This window comes from Eutrema salsugineum, unplaced genomic scaffold (genome assembly GCF_000478725.1).
Source record: "Eutrema salsugineum unplaced genomic scaffold, Eutsalg1_0 scaffold_6, whole genome shotgun sequence".
NCBI lineage: Eukaryota > Viridiplantae > Streptophyta > Magnoliopsida > Brassicales > Brassicaceae > Eutrema > Eutrema salsugineum.
In genome coordinates this window covers 4,674,001-4,694,971 of record NW_006256547.1, presented here as the reverse complement: position 1 = coordinate 4,694,971, position 20,971 = coordinate 4,674,001, and the positions used below count along the sequence as shown (strand labels likewise).

Sequence of the window (20,971 nt, the reverse complement as noted above, 5' to 3'; positions counted from 1 at the left end):
ACAGTGTGTAGAATTTACCTGTTCCCAATCCCCATTGTTGGTGTTTTCTCCTGTTATTGCAGTTTGTGAGATTCATATATCTGTACAGGTTCATTTCTTCATTCATGTGTAACCGACAAAATTTTGTTCAGTGGAGATTCTTCACATGGCTTAAGAAAAGATCTTTCACCATCAGTTTTTGTTGTTGTTTTTCTCTGCAGATTTCTCTTGTCATGATTTGAACTTCCACTTCGTTTTTAGTTATTTTTAGCGTCCTAACTCTTAACAGTTACCAAACAATCAAATACTTTTTGTCTAATAAAAGATTCAGGTTCAACAAAATGCTTCCATTCTCTTTTATTATAAAGATCATGATTTTAATGAAATCGACCATCACCCTTCTCAACTAAAGTTTTGAGTAAAAAAATACCCTTCAGTAAAGTCTGTTAACAAAATTAGCCTTCCGTCTACAGTTTTTGAAATTTTAAACGGCGTTCTTGTAATGAGACGCAACGTTTTGATTTGTCAACCTCTCTAATAAACAAACTAACAAAGCAAATGATTTTTTTTTATACACAAGAGGAAATTTTGGAGATCATTTTTTTTTAATTCAAACATTATACTGTATTTTTTTTATAAAAAAAAATGTGTTATTTTACTACCAAATCGTAAACACTACTTATTTTTAACAAAAATCGAAACACAGATTCATTTACATGAAAGCTGTTTATAATTTTCACAAAGCTGTAATTGAAAGATTAATATAAGCCGGCCTTTTTACAAAGCCCGGCCCAATAGTAAAGAGCTGCTTCACTGAGAGACGAAACCATTCGCTACCAAACACGCACCCCTTCATTTCCCATCATCTTCCTCTTTTCGCCACATCTGTAATAAATTTTGCGCTGTTTCAACTAATTTTTTTTTATTAATATATAATTACTAATGAGTGTATGCCACTAGAAATTGATATAAATTTCCATGATTTTCTTCTCTATTTTCCTCATCCTTGGTGATAAATAATATAATCAAAATTCCTCATCCTTCATCTTCCCAATCTCTAAAACCCTAGACTCACTTGATAGTTTCGAACTCAAGCACACAGACCCAAGAATCATCTTTACTCTTCTCTTCTTCTATTTTTTCCCGGGGAGAGAAATTTGACTTTTTTTTTGTTCGGTTCTGTTCGATTTTGCATCATCTGGGTTTTTTTTCTTTCCGAGCGATCGATTTTCCGGTTAGCACAATGTCGGGTTCCGGAGGAGTTTCAATCGCCCGCTCAGCGATCCGAGGAGAGAATCGGTTCTACAATCCACCGCCGATGCGGAGGATGCAGCAAGAGGCGCAATTGCAGCAGCAGATGAGAGAGAAGCAGCGACGGGAAGAAGAAGAGGAGATGTTGATGGGTAAGGAGCGTAGGGCGGCTGCGACTGCCGTGATGCCTCCGCCGCGTACCAGGAAAGGGCTCGGCGTTGTTGGTCAGACGGAGAGCAAGAATCGGGTGGTTTCCGGGTCGGAAATGTGTGCCGACTCATCTGAATCTTCCGGGTCGGGTCGGGTTCAGACCGACGGGTCCAACTTGGATCGGTTCTTGGAACACACCACTCCCGTTGTTCCTGCCCGGTTTCTTCCCATGGTAAGACGATTCCAAATCTTTTTAGTAGAAACGTTTCAAATGTCGTTTATGGCTTGCTTGAACTGGAGATTCCTGGTGGTTTACTATAGTGGAAAGTTATTCTCTTTTGTTTGCTTTTAAAGTCCTTTTGTATTGCGAGGACTTTGGTATTTATCATGTGATTCAGTGTAGAACTCAATGCAAGATATGTCTTCTCCGTCACTTGAGCATTGCTTATGGATTCAATTTGTTTTCCAGAGAAGCAGGTTGGAACTTAAAACCCGTGAATCGGAGTGCCATACATATTTTGTGCTCGAGGATCTGTGGGAGTCATTTGCAGAATGGAGTGCATATGGTGCTGGTGTTCCTCTTGAAATGCATGGGAGCGACTCCACCGTGCAGTACTATGTTCCTTACTTATCTGGCATTCAGTTGTATGTAGACCCATCAAAGAAAGCCAGGTTAGTTGTTTGAAATGTTCTGGTTCATTTCACGGAAGATGTCTTCTTCTGCTTTTCCATTTCACAGTTTTGATTATTACCTTTTCAAAACAGAAATCCAGTTGAAGATAATGAAGGAAGCAGTGAAGGAAGCAGCAGCAGTAGGCTTGAGAAGTTACCTAATCATGCCGAGACTCTGCAGAATCCGGTGGACTCGAGTGTCAGTGAACTGAATAGAATTAGTCTGAGAGATAAATCTGTTGCTGGTTCGTTGTCAAGTGGAGAGACTGAGATCAGCAATCCTCAGGGACGATTACTATTTGAGTACTTGGAATATGAACCTCCGTTTGGCCGTGAACCTCTGGCTAACAAAGTAAAATGTCTACCTAAGCAAAGATAGCTCTTTTCGTTGTTTTATTTTCCTTGTTCTAACATAGTTTTCATACACCAGGTCTCGGATCTCGCGTCAAGATTTCCTGAGCTAATGACATACCGGAGCTGCGATCTTTCTCCATCAAGTTGGGTCTCTGTGTCATGGTATGTTTCGTCTTAACCCTCTCTTGAGTCTGGAAGATCGTTACTTTCGGAATTGATGTGGCTGGATCTGCTACTAATTCGTTGGTATGTAGGTATCCAATATACAGAATACCTGTTGGTCCAACACTACAAAATCTCGATGCCTGCTTTCTAACTTTCCACTCTCTCTCGACATCATCTCCTCAAAGTAAGTATCCTCTGCTTTTAATTCTCTGTTTTTCCTAATTGCCACAACTTAGCGGGATCTCTTACACAGTGTTGTGTTTGCATTGGAACAGGTGCTATGGCTTGTAGTGATTTGGAGCCATCTATAAAGCTCCCGTTGCCTACTTTTGGACTCGCATCTTTTAAGCTCAAAGTATCTGTGTGGAATCAAAACAGAGCTCAAGAGTGCCAAAAGATTTCTTCTTTGCTACAATCTGCTGACAAATGGCTTAAGCGTCTGCAAGTCAATCATCCGGACTACAGATTCTTCACCTCCAACAATCCACAGAGGTGAAAATGAAAGTTACTTTCTTGACCATTGATTTGGCTCTGGTCTGATCAAAAGACCCATTATCTGCTGCTCTGCTTCACATATAAAGTCTCTCTTACACCGAAGAACCACCAAATACTGGCTAGACTCTTGCGTGTTTTTCAGGCGATTTAAGAGTCTGCTGTTTCATTTCCGGAAGATGCTTTGTGAATTGTAGCTAATCTTCTACGAAAACTAGTCTTCTGCTTTTCCCTGAATAAAGGATTAGGAGCCCATATAGTGAAATTTGCGAGGAGTGCTTTTGTAATGTTGAGATGGAACACTTTTTGTGATACAATTTTAATGCTGAACTGAAACACAGCTTGGCCTATGTATCAATCTCTTTACAGGTTATGGTAATGAAAAGGTTTTTTTTAAGCTTGGACTAATTTTGAGTCCTGAGCAGAGCAAAAAAGTACTTTCATTTCCTGATTATGTAATTTCCTGATTATGTAAATACATTCGATTACAACATATATATACTCTTAATCTACACGGGTTTGCTACATACATCGAGACTAGTGTAATGATTCCTTGAGTCACCATTACCAGGTCTTTAGTGGGGTATTAGAACTTGTCTTCAAGCATGATTGACCACATCAAGCCCCGCACAAACTCGCTCTTTCTCGTCTTCTCTTGATCTTCATTTGAAAGCGATACTTGTCGTATGTCGCTGTAAAGGAATGATAAACAAGCTCAATGTGAAAACAAATATCAGTGAAATGTATTTGTTTACATCACAGTTTGAAATTATACCTTTTAGGGGTGTCCTTGTGTGAAACTTTTGTTACCGAGTCTCCTTCAGTGATGGAGTTAGCCAAAGGAGAATTAAAAATAAAGGATGAGAGCAAAGGATCAGAATCTAGATTGGATGAGGGAATGTAAGTGGAAGATCCTCCAAGAGACTGTAAGTTTGCTTCTCGAAGCTCCTTTTTAAGCATAAGATAGGCAGAGATATTTCCACCTTTACGCAACCTTCTCCTTCGCTGCACGTAAATTACTCATTCATCAAGGAATACAAAATTTCAAACTCTAGCAATGAAGGGTGGTATAAGAACAAAACTGAACAAAAACATAGAAGAGAGATTCAGATTTGAAAAGGATATCTTGAAAACGTTCCCGTGTTGCGTTGTAATATGGCCAACGATGTCCAATCCAACCCTCTTTGTGCAGACAGGACAGACCTAGTAAAAGTGAAAGCAAAGTGTTTTAGTTTACCATCTAAGCACTCTGTTCTTACATAGCACACCTAAAATTACTAATTATAACCTTCTAATTAGAAACAGAGAAGTCAGAAGCATTCCGAGAGAGATAGAGAGAGATTCAAATGGTACTAACGGACTACAATGCTCACTTGTTTAAGCTAAAGAATGTGTAAAGAAACAACCTTTTTCATTTCAAGCAAGCTTCAAAATCAAACCTAATCAATCTAAGAATCAAATAAAAATGTTAAAGTGTGAACAGCTGAGTGTGAAGATAGATTACCCCGTTCTTGGCCTCCACAGGATGCTCTTCATCAATATGACAACAAAGCCCAACAATATCAAACTCATCTGCGCAAAACGGGCAGATAAACTCTGCTTTCAAGTTCTCTTCTCCGTCGACATCTCCCAGATACAAATCTGCCTCAAAAGTTTTTTTCACCATTAGATTACAGACCCAAAAAAAAAGTAACTTTACACATGTAATCAACGCCATGCCCTTTTTATTTTCCAAAACAAATAAACCTGATCGAGACTGGTAACGCCGCGAAGAAGATGATGATGAAAATACGGAGGGACAATTGATCCACGAATTAGACTCCATTTCCTCTAATTGTTACAGGTTACGAAAAGAAAATGCAATCATCTACAGGAAATATTCTTGAGATTAGGAAGAAATCGAATCTAAATTAAAGAAACCTAACCCTAGAACGATGGGAGAGTGAGTGGAAGCAAGAGCTATGAGAAGAACTCGTTGTTGTTGATGGTCGGAGTTTTGTTTGTATTTACAGTCTTGACCAAACCGAATAAGTGGTTTGTTGTACCGCGTATCTGTTTCACTTTCACACGCGTGACTTTTGTGGCTCGTGTGTTTTTTTGTTCAGTTCTTTTTGCGACTTGTTTTTTTTTTTATCCAAGTTATGTTTTCAATATACGGGGACAAAATAAAAAGTTGTTTCCAAAAATTTTGGCTAAATTTTCTCATGTGCAATTTAAAAAGGTTTAGCTATAAAATGCTACTGACATGCATATTTTGCTTAGAATGAGATCAAATACAAGAAAAGAATAACATTAATCTGTTAATTTGTCTTTCAAAAATTATGTATATTGATTTTGTTAAATTCATTTGAAATCAATATAAATTGCCAGAAAAAGATAATAAATGATATAAGAATATTTACCACAAATTACGGAAAACTTTAAAAAATATTTCTCTTTTTTTTATTATTTTGATAACAAATGAAGATGTTTTAGAGAGAACATCTTCCGACCTAAATTTTGAAGAGAACAACATATCACCTTTTTTCAACTTTGTTTTATTAATTTCTTTATTTTCTAACTTAAAATTAAAAAATTTCCTTTTTTTGTTTGATTGGTCCAAAATGCGGCTATCCAATATATTAATTTTCTAATTTTTTTTTATAGTAATTTATGTATTTTTAAATGTTTACGCCCACACTCATTTTGGTAAAATCTACTAAATTTTTAAGAACATTATATTAATAACTTTTTGACCAAAGAAGAACACAGGTATAATGGGAGTTTTGTTTTCTTTTATTATACAAGTGGATAATAGTGAAATACTAACTGAACTTTTACATTGTTTTCATCGTCATTATTTTAACCAAAGCCTGATTTACAAACTTGGATAGCAATTCATGCTACTAGATTCATTCACTATTCTCATATGGCGTTTATGAGTGTTCTATAATAATCGGTTGCGTTTTATCGTATAAGGTTTAATTAGTTACATAACTAAATTCTTAACGTTTAAATTTTACGACATTTTCTTAAATCTATAAAGGCTTAGTTCTTTTTTTTGTCGACCTGTAAAAGCTTAGTTCAAAAAAAAAAAAACTAATTTACTAACACACATGGTTTAAATCTCTATGATATTGTTTTACGGAGCCTAGCAATCTAAAATTCTGTTACTAAATTGTGTTTTGTGGGTCCACACTTCGAGTTTGTTTTCTAATTAAAAATGTTTAACAATACTATGCGATAATATCAGATTTTGTTTTGTTTAAAAGGGGTAGAGAATCTCAGCGAAAAGGCTTGGACCCATCAAAAAATCACGCAGCCGTCAAAAGGTGAAAAATGACTGAGAAATGGGAACCTGAAATTCACGACGGAGTTGATCCAAGTAGATATCATCCAAACTCCTCCGATATGTTTCCCGGCATGTACAAGTTCCCTGAGGGTTTGCGAGTATTACTCTTTGATGAAGATCCCACTCTTACATTGGAGCAACATCTCCAAGAGTTTCAATACGAAGGTATCTATTTTTGATTGATCTTTTACGAGTTTTAATCTAAAGCTGATCAAGTGATGTTAATTTTTGAAGTCCATATCTAATTGCAGTGTGTATTTCTTTTTTTGGTACTAATCTAGGTATTTTTGAAATTGACTCAAGTGCTGTAAAAGGAATTTCTAAGTGATCGATGTTAATTTATGAAGTCTATATTACATTACTATGTGTATTTTTGTAGTGACCAAATGCAACGAAGAGGAACGAGCTATGTATCTACTCCGCAACCACAGGAATAGGTTTGACATTGCTATCATAGAAGCACAAAATGCGCACGGAGATAGATTCCGATTTATCTCGGAAATCGGATCGGAAATGGATCTTCCAATCATTAGTAAGAATATAAATATATATTTTATCAATATTTTCAATTGTAAGGTTTGTTTACATTGAACATACATTAGAAAAGTTGTAACAAACAAAAATACATTTTTATTCTTGCAGTAATATCTAACGACGATTCAGTAGAATCAGTGATCAATTGGATGAACAATGGTGCTTGCGACTATCTTATAAAACCAATACGATATGAAGATCTACGTTTGATATTCAAATATCAAACACGTGGTGAAGAAGATACAAGTATGGACGAATGTGGCAGTGGCCGGAGAGGCAGAGGAGAAAGCAGAAACCGAGAATTCATCTTCTGTGAAAGATCCCACAGTAAAAAACTCTAACAAGAGAAAAAGAAGCATTTTCCTTGAAGGACAAGAAAATAAGGAGGGTCATGATCATGATCGTGATCCCACCACCAAGAAAAGGCGAGTAGTGTGGGACGAAGAGCTTCACAGCAAGTTTATTGAGGCAGTGCGATACCTCGGCAAGGACCGTGAGTCACTTACATTAGTGGTTCATATATATAGTTACAAGGGTTTACCGTTTCAGATGTATTTATTTGAACAATTTGATTTCATGCAGATGCTGTTCCCAAGAGAATTTTAGAGAGGATGAATGTTGATGGCATCACTCGAGAAAACGTAGCCAGCCATCTCCAGGTAACGTTTTCTTATTATATCACCAGGGCCGTAAATAAACATGATTCTTATACAACCTTTTTAGATCAAAATAGTAAAAGTATACTTATTACTAATCATAAGATTATTTATGACCGTAGACTTTAGGATGTATATATTTTCACCCTAAATATTTGTTTTTCTAATAAAAATTACAAAATCCCTATTTACATTCATATGAAGAAGAAGAAAAAGTGGCTCCCAAAAACATGGTGGACTTGATCGAAAAAAACGCATAGAAGCTAAGTCACTGCATTCGGTAGCTAACTAATGGCCAGTTCTGCTGTCAAATATGGTCAATACCGGCGTAGCTAGCTAGTGGCAGTATTTATATTTTGGGTTACTCTCTTAAGAATTTGGGTGAATTTTGATAACTCGTAAAGAGAACAAAATAATATTTCTAAGTTTTATTTTAGTAGCTGTGTTATTGAATAATCATAACTCTTAATTAAGCAATCCTTCCATAAGTTCCAAAACACAATACTGATACGAATAAGAAAAATGAAAAATGAGAATATTGTATTAATGCCTCGTGACATTCATATATAATCATATGTTCTCTCAAATAATACTCTTTGGTAGTACATACAATTTTTAAATCAATTAGAACTCAATTAATAAATACATAACTATTAAATAGCCATAAACTATATTTGTGTGTAAACAACCATGGAATAGTCATGGTATATGGCCTTGGAACATAAACTGTTTTAATTTCTAAATGTAGAAAAGACATGAGTATATATCGATGTTACTCCAACTGTTAATTTTTTTTGTGACTTTCCTATCTCAGCGAATTCATCTAGAGGATTAATGGAACTAAGCATCTATATAATATAACTACAATAATACTAACAAAACAAATTATATTGAGAAAAAAACATCTTTCTTTTGTTTTACACATGTACAGTATTGATATATTTTTTTCGATGTGTAGAAATTTCGGATGAGTTTGAAGAAGCAAAATGATCAAAACGAAAAAAACTTGCGAAACCAAGTTTTAGTAACTCCACAAGAAGAAGGAATGTATAGTGGAGAAGGAACAATTGGATTCTGTAATGGAAGAGATGTCCAATTCTCAACACATCATATCAACAACATTCCTCAACTTTCTTTGCAACAACAGAGCACAAACCCTAATCTCATGACGCAGCTCATATCACCTCTTGGACATCATCATCATGATGGAGTCTCTGTTGCAATATCTGGTAGAAGCATGTTGATGGCTCACCAACATCAACATCACCAACACCATCAAAACTCTGAGTTCACATGTATCGAAAATGAAGCAGAGAGTTTGGTCTACAAGGAAGATGAGGATGGGATTGCAGACCTGACTAGGTGGCTCACACAAAACTTGCAAGATCCAGTGACAGTCAATGATAACCAGTTGTCTTCTAATCCACAACAGATGATGAACGTTTATGAAATTCCTGAATCATCCATATTACATATACCTTCGTATACTACATCTTTGGAACATACATCTTTCGGACATAGTTCACTTCTTGATCAGGTGAAGAGTCTTAATTTTTGTTTTATGATTTTTGAATAAACGATATGCATAAAAAATCTGTAATGCTTTTATTTATTATTTGTGTCTCATGTACAGCAAGAAACCATAACTATGGTGGATGTAGGAGAATTCAACTACAACAATGGTCACTCCGTGAACAGCAATTTACGTTAATCGTTGAGAATATCTTTCTTGAGGATAGCCAAGATTGGGATCTGCAAGAAGTGATTAGGATGGATCAAAATCTGGGAAAAGCATGAAAGCAGAAGACAAGTAGTTTAATGTTAGTCATTATTTTTTAGGTTTAGGGTTTGATATAAATTCTAGGTGAAGCCTTATCTTTTCTCTCCAGTATGTTTCTTTATCCACCCAGAATAAGAATTTGTAAAAATTGTCACTGGTTCTGTCCAGTATGTTTCTTTATTCACCCAGAATAATAAGAATTTGTAAAGATTTCCACTAGTTCCAATTCTTTATAAATGAATTATGTCTTATATTGTCATCGTAGTAGATCATACCTTTTTAAATGCTCTCACCAAAGTTTTCTCTTGAAATTATTTTTTGCCCATGCCTTGCTTTGTATCTGCCCACATAGTAAATTCAAGAGGAAACATCCATATGCAAACATTCACGTTCGAGACAACTATTAAATTTTCTTCTTACAAACGGATGATTTTTAAAACCACCAAAAATAGTTTCAAACCTAAATTGATTATTGAGCGAATTTCCAAAAGTTTGTTTTAAGAAACAAATTAAAATATCAAAGAATAATATAGAACACCATTTCATAAGGTTCATCAATTGTTTACTGAAAAATAACATGTTTTGAAAAACGTATTTAAAATAACTGTAAAACCAAGAGAAAATTTGGAGTAGAGTGAACAATTCGTAATAAAATAAAAAGTGACTAAAACAAACCAAATAGCCGATTTGTTGGACTGATCTTAAAAGACATACTTCGGGAAAAATCTTTGGAGTAGAGTGAACAACTCGTAATAATATTATAAAAGCCAGAGATAATTCAAGATTTATTTCATTTTCTCTGTAATCCAATAACTAATTAACACACCAATGACTTTATAACTATACTACAAATATAACCATAACAGAAGAGAAGCACACACACACACATATATATATATATACATACATATATATAGTACAGTCTCATACAACGTAACTCTTGAATAATTTGATTCATGCAACGTAAAGAAATTTAGTATGCCACACAAAAGAATCATATATTCTTTTCATGAAAACAATCTGAAATGTGATCGAAATCTGACACAAAGATGTATTGACATATTTTTCGCTGGTTTAGACTATAAGGTCCAAAAGCGTAAATTTTGTAACATCTCCGGATTCGATCTATCATATTAAACATTTCATGTAAAATCCGATCATTAGGTTCTGGCCTGTTGTGTTATCCGTGGTGAGATTACCAAATATTTCTTATAGAAATGCTGACGCCACAACAAACCCACGTACTAATTAATCAAGAAGAAAGAAAAAAGTTGATATGGTTTTCTAAGCCAAGTGAAGAAATGATTAAAAGGATAACAAACGAAACATCTCAAATGTCGCTGATTTTTTTTCAAGTTCTTTATACCCATAATTGAAAAGAGAATATCAAAATGCAAAAATAAAAATGAAAGAGAGTAATATTACTAAGAATTGGGATCTAAAAACACGTTAAACATTCTTAGACATGGAATAAAAACACTTCAAACGTTATTAGTTTTAAAAACGTAAGAAAGAAAAGAAGGTAACTAATCAACCATCCGTGGTGAGATTTCGTAACAATCCGGTCACTGAGTTTCGGTCTGTTGCTTTATCCGTGGAGGTTATTTTTATTGAATGCTTGCTCATCTCCATGATCAATCGAACGCTACAACAGACCCAATTACAATACTACCTACAATAAAATTAATATTGTTTCAAGTTCGTCAGCTTTAGACCCGAAATTGAAAAGAGAACTTACAAACATAAGAACAAAAAAGGTACAAGAACGCAGAATTACCTTAACATATTTAGACATGCCTGATAAATAAATAATTTAAACGTCGTTAACCTAGAAAACACAAGCAAGCAAACTTATTAACGATGGTTATGATCATTATTATGTCGATCATGGCTACCTATCGGTTAATGTTGGACGCATCCTTTTTCCATCATCAATTGCGAAATCTACATGGAGACTATATATACCGCAGATTTATTCTAATTCACATAGGACCATCGGCCGCTTTAAAACAAAACAAAAACCAAAAATAAGCTTTGAAAATATAGGAAAAAAACGAACTGGAACTAAGTGAAAGAAGTGAAAGGGGTTCAAAGAAAATTGTTTAAAGATGGGACATGTCATTGGGTCTTTATATACTACTCTTCAAAGGAAGAATATTACATAGATGCTCGAAGAGTTTGAAATTATTAGAGATTCTAAGAGATTTTTCTAATTTTCTCTAGATTTTTTATTTATCTTATGGGATTACGGCTAGGAAATCTGGCTGCTCAAAAACAAGATTGAATCAGTAAATACTAATGATTATCTAAATATAACCTAGAGGTTGAAAAGCATAAAAGGAGAAGGGATTGGAACGAAAGAATATTCAAGACTGGTTAAAAGCAAAACCTTCTTTACTTATCCAATTATATCTTAGTCCGGTTACAAAGATCCCTATATAGTATGTAATAAGTTAGAAAGAGATATTGTTTTAAAATACACTATCAGAATCTGAGTTTTTAAAACCAAAGCTGCAGAAAATGTTCTCACTACATATTACCATTAAAATATTTCGTAGCTAAATGACTGTTACCAATAATCCGTTGTCATGGATTGCCCATCTGACCACGGATTAGCAACTCGCTATTTTATGGCCAAATGATCATCATTTTTTTTGTCTTGGCCAAAATGTTCGGTTCATTAACCCATTAATTCAATTGAAGGAAAAGTCAGTCGAGCTCCACATGAGCCTGAGTCAATTTTTTGTGAATTGAAATATTGTCACTACCTCGTCACAATGATCATAATTTAACCAATGTTTTTATATAAATAAATATATATATATATATATATATGTATAACGATGAATAAATAGTGGTATCTTATGAAAATATCGTAACCAATTTGCATATGACCGTGGGTTTTGCGGTGAAGGTTGTCAAATGTGTGGCAGCTACGCTATTGTGGCCACGGTTTTTCCCTAATGGATTTTTTTATAGAAAATTATATAATTTACAAATAATAAATTAATAGTAATATTTAAAATGAAAATTAAATATAAGAAAATGAATGGTAAATTTAAAATAAACATTAACGAGCCAATAGTTCCTGAAGTGAGGTATGTAAAATTTGGTGCGATGAATCTTTTAATCGATGAAAAAGACAGTGACAAAAGAGCAAACGAACCAAACTTCGTAGTATTAAAAACCAACAAAAAAAATCTACAATATATGGTATATGGTATTTGAAACAACTGGAAACCGCCTTGAGTAAAGATCAAATTTATTTAACAAAAACGAATTAATCAATCAAGAAAGCATGTAGTATAAACCCCTAGAAAGATTACAACTAAAGTATAAACGCAGCAACAAAAATCGCGATACACGACAAAACCGTGACAAACCCATTTCTTCTTCCACCGCTTGCAATCGGAAGCACATCGGGAAGCATACATTCCTCGCCGTTAAATATAACTTTCGCCGGGAACCCATCGCGTTCCGCCACGTTAATCCCCGGCGTGAGCTTCTTGGTGAACTGTATCACCGATTGCTGTTTACCTGGAACCCTAAGTTTTTTCTTGGGATCCAAGTCATCTCGCTCCGCCACGAGATACTCCAGACCGGGAAGACCTTCCATGAAAATGGTGTTGTTTACACCTCCGTCCACGCTCAGGAGACTCGCGTTGAACGAATACGCTTTCTCGAATCCACGAATCGCCGGTTTCTTCATCTGAACCGCTAAAAACCAATCGGGGAAATCGATTCCTCCCCAGTTAAAAATCGTGATCCTCACTGTCCATCCACCTCTGTAATCCGAAGCCATGTGCCAGTTAATCGAGACGCCGCAATTATCGCCGCACGGCATAGGGTTTGGGACGGTTTTGTGCTTGAGTGCGTTCCACGCAACCGTAAGAGATGTTCTGTTTTCGAAAGGCAAGAGAAGAGCGTCTGGAGGGATGAGAAGCGGTGGAGACTCGGCGCTGCAGGTGCGTCGCGTCTCCGAAACGCAACCGCAAGCGCATGTGTTACAAGGGATGATCGAGTCGTTGAAGAAAGCGGAGAAGGAAACGCAGCATTTCGGGATCTCTGTTTTGGCGTGTGTGATGTTACATACAATCTGCCAGCTGGCAAAAGATGATTTGTTGGTTGGCATACCGCTCGGATCCGGATAAAAAGTCGGGCTGACCCGAACAGGTGGCCCGCATGAGTAATCCGGGTTAAGCGTCCCTTTGATCCTCCAGTTTTGCGGCGGGAAAAGAGCGGACCGGTTAAAATCAGGAGGCATTTTGGAGACTTGCATTGTGAAGACAGAGGCTGATTTCGAAGGGTCCATGATACGTGGCAAGATCGTACCGTTTCTGCAACAAGATGGGATTTTGCCTAAAGCCGGGTCCTCTGCTTTGGTCGGAGGCAAGTCAACGATGATTGGCCGTCTCTCACAGGTGAGAACGTCTGCGAAATCTAGGCCGGTGTAGATTTTGGACTGTGGACCGAAGATGCATTTGGTAGCGTCAACGATCTTTGGATACGCGCCTTGCATTTTCTGTATGAACTCGTCTCGCTTCCAGTCGAAACTTAGCTCCCAATGGTCGAGCCTGCCTAGTGGATTGTGGTTTTCCATTGTTACTTCGACTAGGTAGTTCTGGTCGTAGGCTCGGATCACGTCGTACATTATGGTCAAGTCTCCTGGTTGTCTTGGAAGGAATTTGTCGGTGATTGTTGTGTTGACTTTTATGCTTGGGTCTCTCTCGCAGCACGTCGTTATCTCTCTTTTGCCTGAAGGGCCAATAAAACTCGTTTTGTCAGAAACTTACCGAAGTAGTCAATAGAGATATAAACTTAAGAAAAAAAAATATCAAATAATATAGACTGGATAAAATTCTAAAACATATTTTACGGATATGGGTTATAGCAAAAATAAATAAAACACAATATACACGAAATATCAAAAAAAAAAACATAGGAAAAATGGAATTAAGTTAACAATTACCATATGAAATATATATCTAAAAAAAACAAATGGGATTTGATTGGAGTAATTACTTAGCGGAGTAGCAGGAGTAGGCTCAGGACAGAGCCAACCATCGTTAACAAGCGATATGTTGGATGGCATAGGAATCGCCGGAGGAGTCACCATGAACTGAGTTCCGACGAGTTCGATCCTAGCTCTCATCTGCTTTAAGTCTCCGGCGGTTTGAATGGCTGTTTTGAGGTCGGAAACAGGATAGCCACCGAAGATGGTGCCGTTTCCTACCGGAGCAGGGAGCTCTGTTCCGTTGACGATAAGCGCATCGGTGGCGGAAATAAGGATCTCGCGGTGGCGGAATCCGACGAACACTCTCCACTCTTTGAGCTCTTCACGGCCGTTGTTGAGAACTGTTAGGACTGATTCAAAACGATAAGGCTGATCGGTTGTGTCGTTTGGAGGGATCTTGCGACCGAGTTTGAATCTGTAGGAGAGGAATATTCCGTTGCAGAGTTCTGAAGGTGGAGTCGGTGCCGGCGCCGGAGCCATTATTGTCGGAGGAAGCTGAGACAGGGACGGTGGAGTAGCAGTGAATAAGAGGAACGCTCCGAATATAATCGGAAGGAGAAAGCCCATTGTGACTTCCTCCAAGAAAAAGTTTTGATTATTTTTGGAGGAAAAAGCTAAGTAAAGAAACCTAAATGATGTAGAGAGTTTTTTGTTTTGTTTTCTTTATTTGAAACTAACGCTGAGTCTATAATCTTAGGAAAAGTATGGTATAACGTTGTCGTAGGATACAAGGACGCACGTCGAGATGATGTTTTGAGTTAATTTGGAACTCGTGCCACGCACGTTGCTATGGTGGATTTGGAAGTAGAGAATAATGTAGTCGTGGACGCAAATTAAAAAATTATTAAGTTTCACAACATTAGCATGACTTGATCATTCCAACAATATGCCAACATATTTCAAAGAAATTTTTAAATACTATGGGTTAGGCCTTGTCACTCGGGCCAGCTTTTACATACAATAATAGTTTCCATAGTTTAAACATACAATAATAGTTTTACGTTCGCCCAATGAAACTCAAGACCCAAAGCTTTATAATTAATGAATTTCATTGAGAAGAGTCCAAGAGAACTTATGTACTTTGCTGTCAAACACTCAATCTTGATGATTCCTGAAAAAATAAAATTGGGTCGGATCGAGCCAAGTTGAGTTAGCCTTATTGACATGCAGCGATGGGACTGGCTTTGCGATTTTGGTTCCATCAAAACCAAAAAAATTAACTTGTAAAAACATTTTAGCAAGTGGTGGAGAAAAATTTGGGCTCAAAGGAAATGCTTTTACAAGCTATTGATTGTTTTTTACAACTTGTTTTCTAAACATGTAAATGTTTTTTAACAAGCTTCTAGGAAATACAGCAGGTATCTCTTTACCAACTACTCAGTTTATGTTTCAAAACATGATCTCCAAGAACTTAGATATATTATGAAGTGAGAAACCCAAAATTCCCTTGTAAATTTTCACTTGAACTCAGAAAGAATACAAGATAAATTGCTCATCATCTTAACAAAAAATAAATATACATGAAGGTCTGGTTAATACTAAAACCAAACTAAACCACCTTGTCTAACGGTCTAACAAATTTGAAGTACCTTAACCAATTAAAATTATACCTCTGAATTAGTTGATACGTCACATCCTCCCGGTTGGTTCCTCTAACCGAATCAGAGTGGCTGCACCACTTCTCATCCCCAAAGGCCCCAAAGTCAGACCAACATTTAACAATACTAAACAATGAAACCAATTATTGTTGAGACATACCATTGATCTTTGTCTCACTAACAATTGTTTTCTAATTTATGGCCACTAAGCAGTTACTTTCTTTCTTTTGGGTATTCATATGTTTAATGGTTCATACTTTAACGGCTTATCTACGGTCAAGAATAAAGGTCATTGATTTATTAATAGATAAATTTCCACGGTCTCATCGAAACAAAGGGGAATACTTTTAAAAAAAAATTGGATCGCTACATACTTTAGCATGTTGGGGAAACAGAAAGATATGCGTTGGAGCAAAGCTGGCCATAAATTTTTCTTGCATGTGTATTTCGAATTTCCAACGGTGAGTTTTGTAATAATACATTTTTCTGATTTAACGACAATCACATGTGATTATGAACTGATACAATGATTAAAGAGATACCAGTAGCCGTGAATTTAGCTGACTAATAGATATGGTGTATTAGTTTACTACCGTATGGTTTGACTATTAGCATCAAAAACGACAGGATTAGTTCATTAACGAGTAATGAGATTAGATATTGTAATTTCAGCGCAAATAAAGCTCAACCGACAAAATAGTGCTAAATGAACTAGTTGAGTGTAAACCAGTAAAAGAGCATTTCACAAATCAAGCATACATTTAAAAAACAATAAGTGCATAGAAAGTAACAATGCTTTATTTATGAATAACGAGTAATTAAAATGTTAATTAATAAGAAAATTACATACAAATTGTCAAAAAAAAAAAAAAAGAGGATCAAAGAAAGTGAAAGATAATAATTTGATCCAAACACCTGGTTTTCCATGATCAAAGATATCTAAAACCTTCAGAGAGACTATTGTAGATCTACCGATCTGCCACATTATTTCCAATTTTCTGTAATTTTCCGGTGAATTCCGACGATTTTCCGTCACACTAAACAGAGGAAGACAGCGAAAAAAGCAAAAATAATAGAACTAGAACCCATAAACCGATCTGATCCAGAACCTGGTGGTGGCGTATGATAGTAAAACGGGAAATAAGGGACGATGGGATTCGGCGGAGGCGGCGTAGGATAGTTTCCTGAATACGGCGGAGGATAGTAGTAACCTTGACCGCCGTCACCGTACGGAGGAGGGTATTTGCTGCCACCGGACTGAGATGGAGGAGGATAATAATAAGAGCCACCGCCACCACCGCCGGAGCTCGGAGGAGAAGGAGGCGGAGGACATGCGGTGGTGGTTGATGGTGACGGTGGTGGAGGAGAAGGCGTAGGAGGAGGAGGAGGAGGAGAAGATTGGACGGGACTACAAGGATTGTCACATGAAGAACACATTGTACAAGAAACAACCTCGTCCTTGGATGTCACTATCGGAGTCACTGACAGTAGCAGCATAACAACAACAAGTGTTGACAAACCGTATAATTGGGCTGCTTCCATTGTCAGAAATTGGATTCAGAATTTTTTGATATTTAGTGTAGAAATCTACAGAGGTAAAGAAGATGAGAGAGAGGCAGAGTGAGAAAGAAGTAAAGAAAGAAGAAGCACATTAAGAGAGGAGTGTTCCTCTTTTTATCGAGGATTTTTTAAATAATTTTTTGTTTTTTTCAGCAGGAAAAAAAAGTGTTTTTAAATAAAGAAGAAATGAATAGTAAAAGGTGACGCCGACACGTTAAACTTTTAACCGAAGGTCTTGTAATAAAGCACCGGAAATACGCGGATGTCGGGGGCTAATGCGTCATTTACAACTCCTTGATTGTCTGAAACTACGATGGTACCCCTGGTTCTAGCTGCTGTGACTGTGAGCGATGGCGTGGCGGCTGCGTGGAGGAGCAAGTAGGGTTGGGTAAATTTGAGAGGATCTTTTCAAAAAAGAAAATAGTGGGGCTTGACAATTTTGCAAGCTTTCCCACGTGGGTGTATTTCATTGGATTTTCGGTTTATGACGTGGTAGTTATCGAAGGAGTAAACGTGAAGATGACGGAACTCTTAACTGAGTGTGAGTGAGCGTATTTTCTTCTTCAATAAATTATTTTGAAAATTCGTTGAGTTGGTTGAAATTCAAAAGTGTTAACGATTTGAAGCCTTTTTTGGTGATTGTGTGGGTGTTAATAAAACCTAAGAGCTTTGACAAATGTAAAAAAACATAAAATTGAATGTCCTCCATGTCTAATACCAAAAAATAAAATAAAAAATAATTACCCCATACATGATAATAGATAATTTGACGATTTTTTTTTATACAAATTATCAGTTTTCTTGAAGATCTAAACTTCAGTGACTCATCAAGCACTTGTTAATGCTGCACTTCTCTGTTGTGTTTTTGTTTTAAAAAAAAACGGAGAATTCATACCAGATCCTAACTCATTTTCAAAGTTTACAACGGCTAAAGAGAAGATGCACATGGTGAGAGTTCAACTTTGACATAAATCAACTTAACAGTTTACTACTCGATCGAATACTACTATCACTTGGTTTAACAAAAATACTTTATACAAATATCTCTACGGTTCAAGTGAAAATTAAACAAGTTAGGCATTATGGCATTCTGTGTTTTTGGCATTATGCTTTCATCTCTCTATCAAAAATTTTCAATCAAGATTGGAACGAATTCAAACATCATGTTTTACTGTCATCATGGATATTTTTGTATTATTGGTCCAATGAGTTGTTGAGAAGTAAGCATCGAAGATATTGGTATCCTCATATCACACATTTAAACTTGGAAATTTATGTTTTTCCTTTAAATTTCTTGGATTTTCGGATTCTACAAATCTTAAATGTTATTAAAGGGTTAGTGATGATTCGATCATGAATGCAAAGTAGATATAAACGCATAGATACGACGATTTCTTTGTATGTTGACATTTTGAAATGCATTGCATAACACCGGCTTTAAGATTGGATAATACTAAAAAAGGGTATAAATCAAGAAAGCTATTTTTTACTAAAATAAACAATACAATAGTATTATACTATTATAATGTATAGAAAGAAGGAACCCTATAACTACTCTTTACCACACCTTGTTACTGTGCATTGACTGCATCACAACACCAAAAAAAAAATTCTGTCTGAGATTATTTAGAAACTCAACAAAATACAAGATTTGATAGAAAGACCAATAAGTTGACAAAAAAAAAAGACCGAAACATTTGTGCCTAAAACCAAAATTAAAGGAGAAGAAAAATTAAAAATAAAGCCAATGAGGAATGAAAAAAAAGACGAAGATATTCATACTGAACCATGATTCACATGTGCCCAACAAATCACAAATTCTCCATCGTGTTTTTGGTGAACCGCCAAGAGTATACGATTTACCTGCTGGAAAAAGTCACGAGTTACTCATTGGCCATACCAATCAAATCTTCTAAACTTTTATTATTGTATATAATTTAAAGTAAAAAAAAAGAGTTTTTAATGCGAAAAGAATAGAGGAAATATTAGCTGTAATGCACGTGTCTTTAATAGCGTGCTACGGGCCCACCAACTCATCCCACATTCCCCGCACCTACACAAACCCATACAGTATTTCGGTATAATAAATCCGGTACACTTGCTCACCGGTTGCTCAAACTTAGATCCGTAGAAGATCAAATCGGTACGAAGGATTTGCTGATATTCAGTTCAAACACAGAAGAGCGATATAAAAACAACAAAATTATGAAAAACAATTAAAAGTTAAGAATCAAACCGCGCTACTCGCATGTACTCGTTTGAATTAATATAGAAAGACTATTAGAAAAAGAAAAAAAAAAGTGCAAAAAAACTAATTCCACTGATCATTATACATGTAACGAATGGTTAGTTGATGAAGTTGATCTCCCATGGCCTAATATTTATCCACATGTAAACAGGGATAGATGGACGTTACTGAAACCAAGGCACGTGCCCTATACTGCATTAGATGTTTCAAAGGCGATCGATGTTTGTTTTTTGTTTTTTCCGGTGGATAACGATCCTACTAGTGTCAAGTCCTAGTTTTGGTGATGGACCCAAATTACCGAGAGGGTTCAAGGTTGGCCTGCAGGTTGGAAAAGAAAATTTCTAAATCTACCACTTTGGGCTAGGCCCTCTACACTTTATATTTGTGTGTATACATAATTTTACAATGAACCCATTTAAAACTTTCGATTGTATTTCAAGTCTCGAATTTAAACTTTTTCTCAGCCCAGATTTTGGTCTCAATTTCTTGCAAGAAATCGTCAAAAGTTCAATACACGTGCAAAAGATATTGTAGTTTGTTTTTTCTTTTGTAAATGAATTTGCTAGCACGTGTTATGTCATTCAAGTCTCCTAGCAAGTGATATGTAAATTCTAAAACATCTACAACTTAATGGCTTTTAGTACCATGATGTAGTGGCGACTGGACTTGATTTATTAGGACTGGGCATAAATACTTGTTACTCGTCTCGTACTCGCTACTTGTCCCGTACTCGTCTTGATAAAACAAGTATTTGTTATTGTCAAGTCGAGTAATAAGTCAACAAATTTCATTACTTGCAAGTACGGGTCAAGTATCAAGTATCGTTTTTATTTTTAATACTTGTCTTGTTACTTGTCTCATTACTTATACTTGTTACTTGTCTCATTACTTATACTTGTTACTTATTTAGTCTCTTTTAATAACAAAATCTATAACAAATATTAAAGCCCAAAGATTAAGCCCAAAAAAACTATCCAAATTTCATATAAGCCCTATATAATTGTCCATACTATTTATTTCTAACTTTTAAGAGATCTAGGGCTTCTCACCATATCTTTTCACTCTCAGTTTTAAAATAGAAAGAAAGCACTAAGCAGAAAGCGGCTGATTTTTTCTCCATCGATCTAATCAGGTTTGTTTTCATAGTATCTGAATGAATGTCTTTGTTTTTTTTATTAGGGTTCAAT

The 20,971-nt window shown here is 36.0% G+C and overlaps 4 protein-coding genes and 1 pseudogene across 6 annotated transcripts; 2 read left to right on the top strand and 3 right to left on the bottom strand.

Annotated features, from left to right (window-relative positions):
• Window positions 1-945: 945 nt before the first annotated feature.
• On the top strand, window positions 946-3,463 carry LOC18011586. Its single transcript, XM_006395020.2, has 6 exons — window positions 946-1,612; window positions 1,850-2,052; window positions 2,146-2,404; window positions 2,483-2,568; window positions 2,661-2,755; window positions 2,847-3,463. The coding sequence occupies exons 1-6, from the start codon at window positions 1,223-1,225 to the stop codon at window positions 3,065-3,067; spliced, it is 1,254 nt and encodes a 417-aa protein (XP_006395082.1). The 5' UTR covers window positions 946-1,222; the 3' UTR covers window positions 3,068-3,463.
• A 24-nt stretch (window positions 3,464-3,487) lies between these two features.
• LOC18011585 (protein DEHYDRATION-INDUCED 19 homolog 7) lies at window positions 3,488-5,080 on the bottom strand. 2 transcript variants are annotated; one of them, XM_006395019.2, is made up of 6 exons: window positions 4,989-5,080; window positions 4,810-4,893; window positions 4,568-4,704; window positions 4,189-4,266; window positions 3,839-4,074; window positions 3,488-3,755 (listed from the first exon to the last, which is right to left on the bottom strand). In XM_006395019.2, the coding sequence occupies exons 2-6, from the start codon at window positions 4,886-4,888 to the stop codon at window positions 3,650-3,652; spliced, it is 636 nt and encodes a 211-aa protein (XP_006395081.1). In that variant the 5' UTR covers window positions 4,889-4,893; window positions 4,989-5,080; the 3' UTR covers window positions 3,488-3,649. The 2 variants fall into 2 exon arrangements, with proteins under 2 accessions (XP_006395081.1, XP_024007077.1); XM_024151309.1 differs by having other exon boundaries at window positions 4,810-5,053.
• Window positions 5,081-6,381: 1,301 nt separating this feature from the next.
• LOC18011565 lies at window positions 6,382-9,295 on the top strand (annotated as a pseudogene).
• Window positions 9,296-12,692: 3,397 nt separating this feature from the next.
• On the bottom strand, window positions 12,693-14,945 carry LOC18011563 (COBRA-like protein 9). 2 transcript variants are annotated; one of them, XM_006395015.1, is made up of 2 exons: window positions 14,387-14,945; window positions 12,693-14,119 (listed from the first exon to the last, which is right to left on the bottom strand). In XM_006395015.1, the coding sequence occupies exons 1-2, from the start codon at window positions 14,943-14,945 to the stop codon at window positions 12,693-12,695; spliced, it is 1,986 nt and encodes a 661-aa protein (XP_006395077.1). The 2 variants fall into 2 exon arrangements, with proteins under 2 accessions (XP_006395077.1, XP_024007149.1); XM_024151381.1 differs by having other exon boundaries at window positions 12,693-14,110; window positions 14,387-14,846.
• Window positions 14,946-16,756: 1,811 nt separating this feature from the next.
• Window positions 16,757-17,619, bottom strand: LOC18011680 (proline-rich antigen homolog). The gene has a single exon (XM_006395014.2). The coding sequence runs from the start codon at window positions 17,516-17,518 to the stop codon at window positions 17,009-17,011; it is 510 nt and encodes a 169-aa protein (XP_006395076.1). The 5' UTR covers window positions 17,519-17,619; the 3' UTR covers window positions 16,757-17,008.
• Between the last annotated feature and the right edge of the window lie 3,352 nt (window positions 17,620-20,971).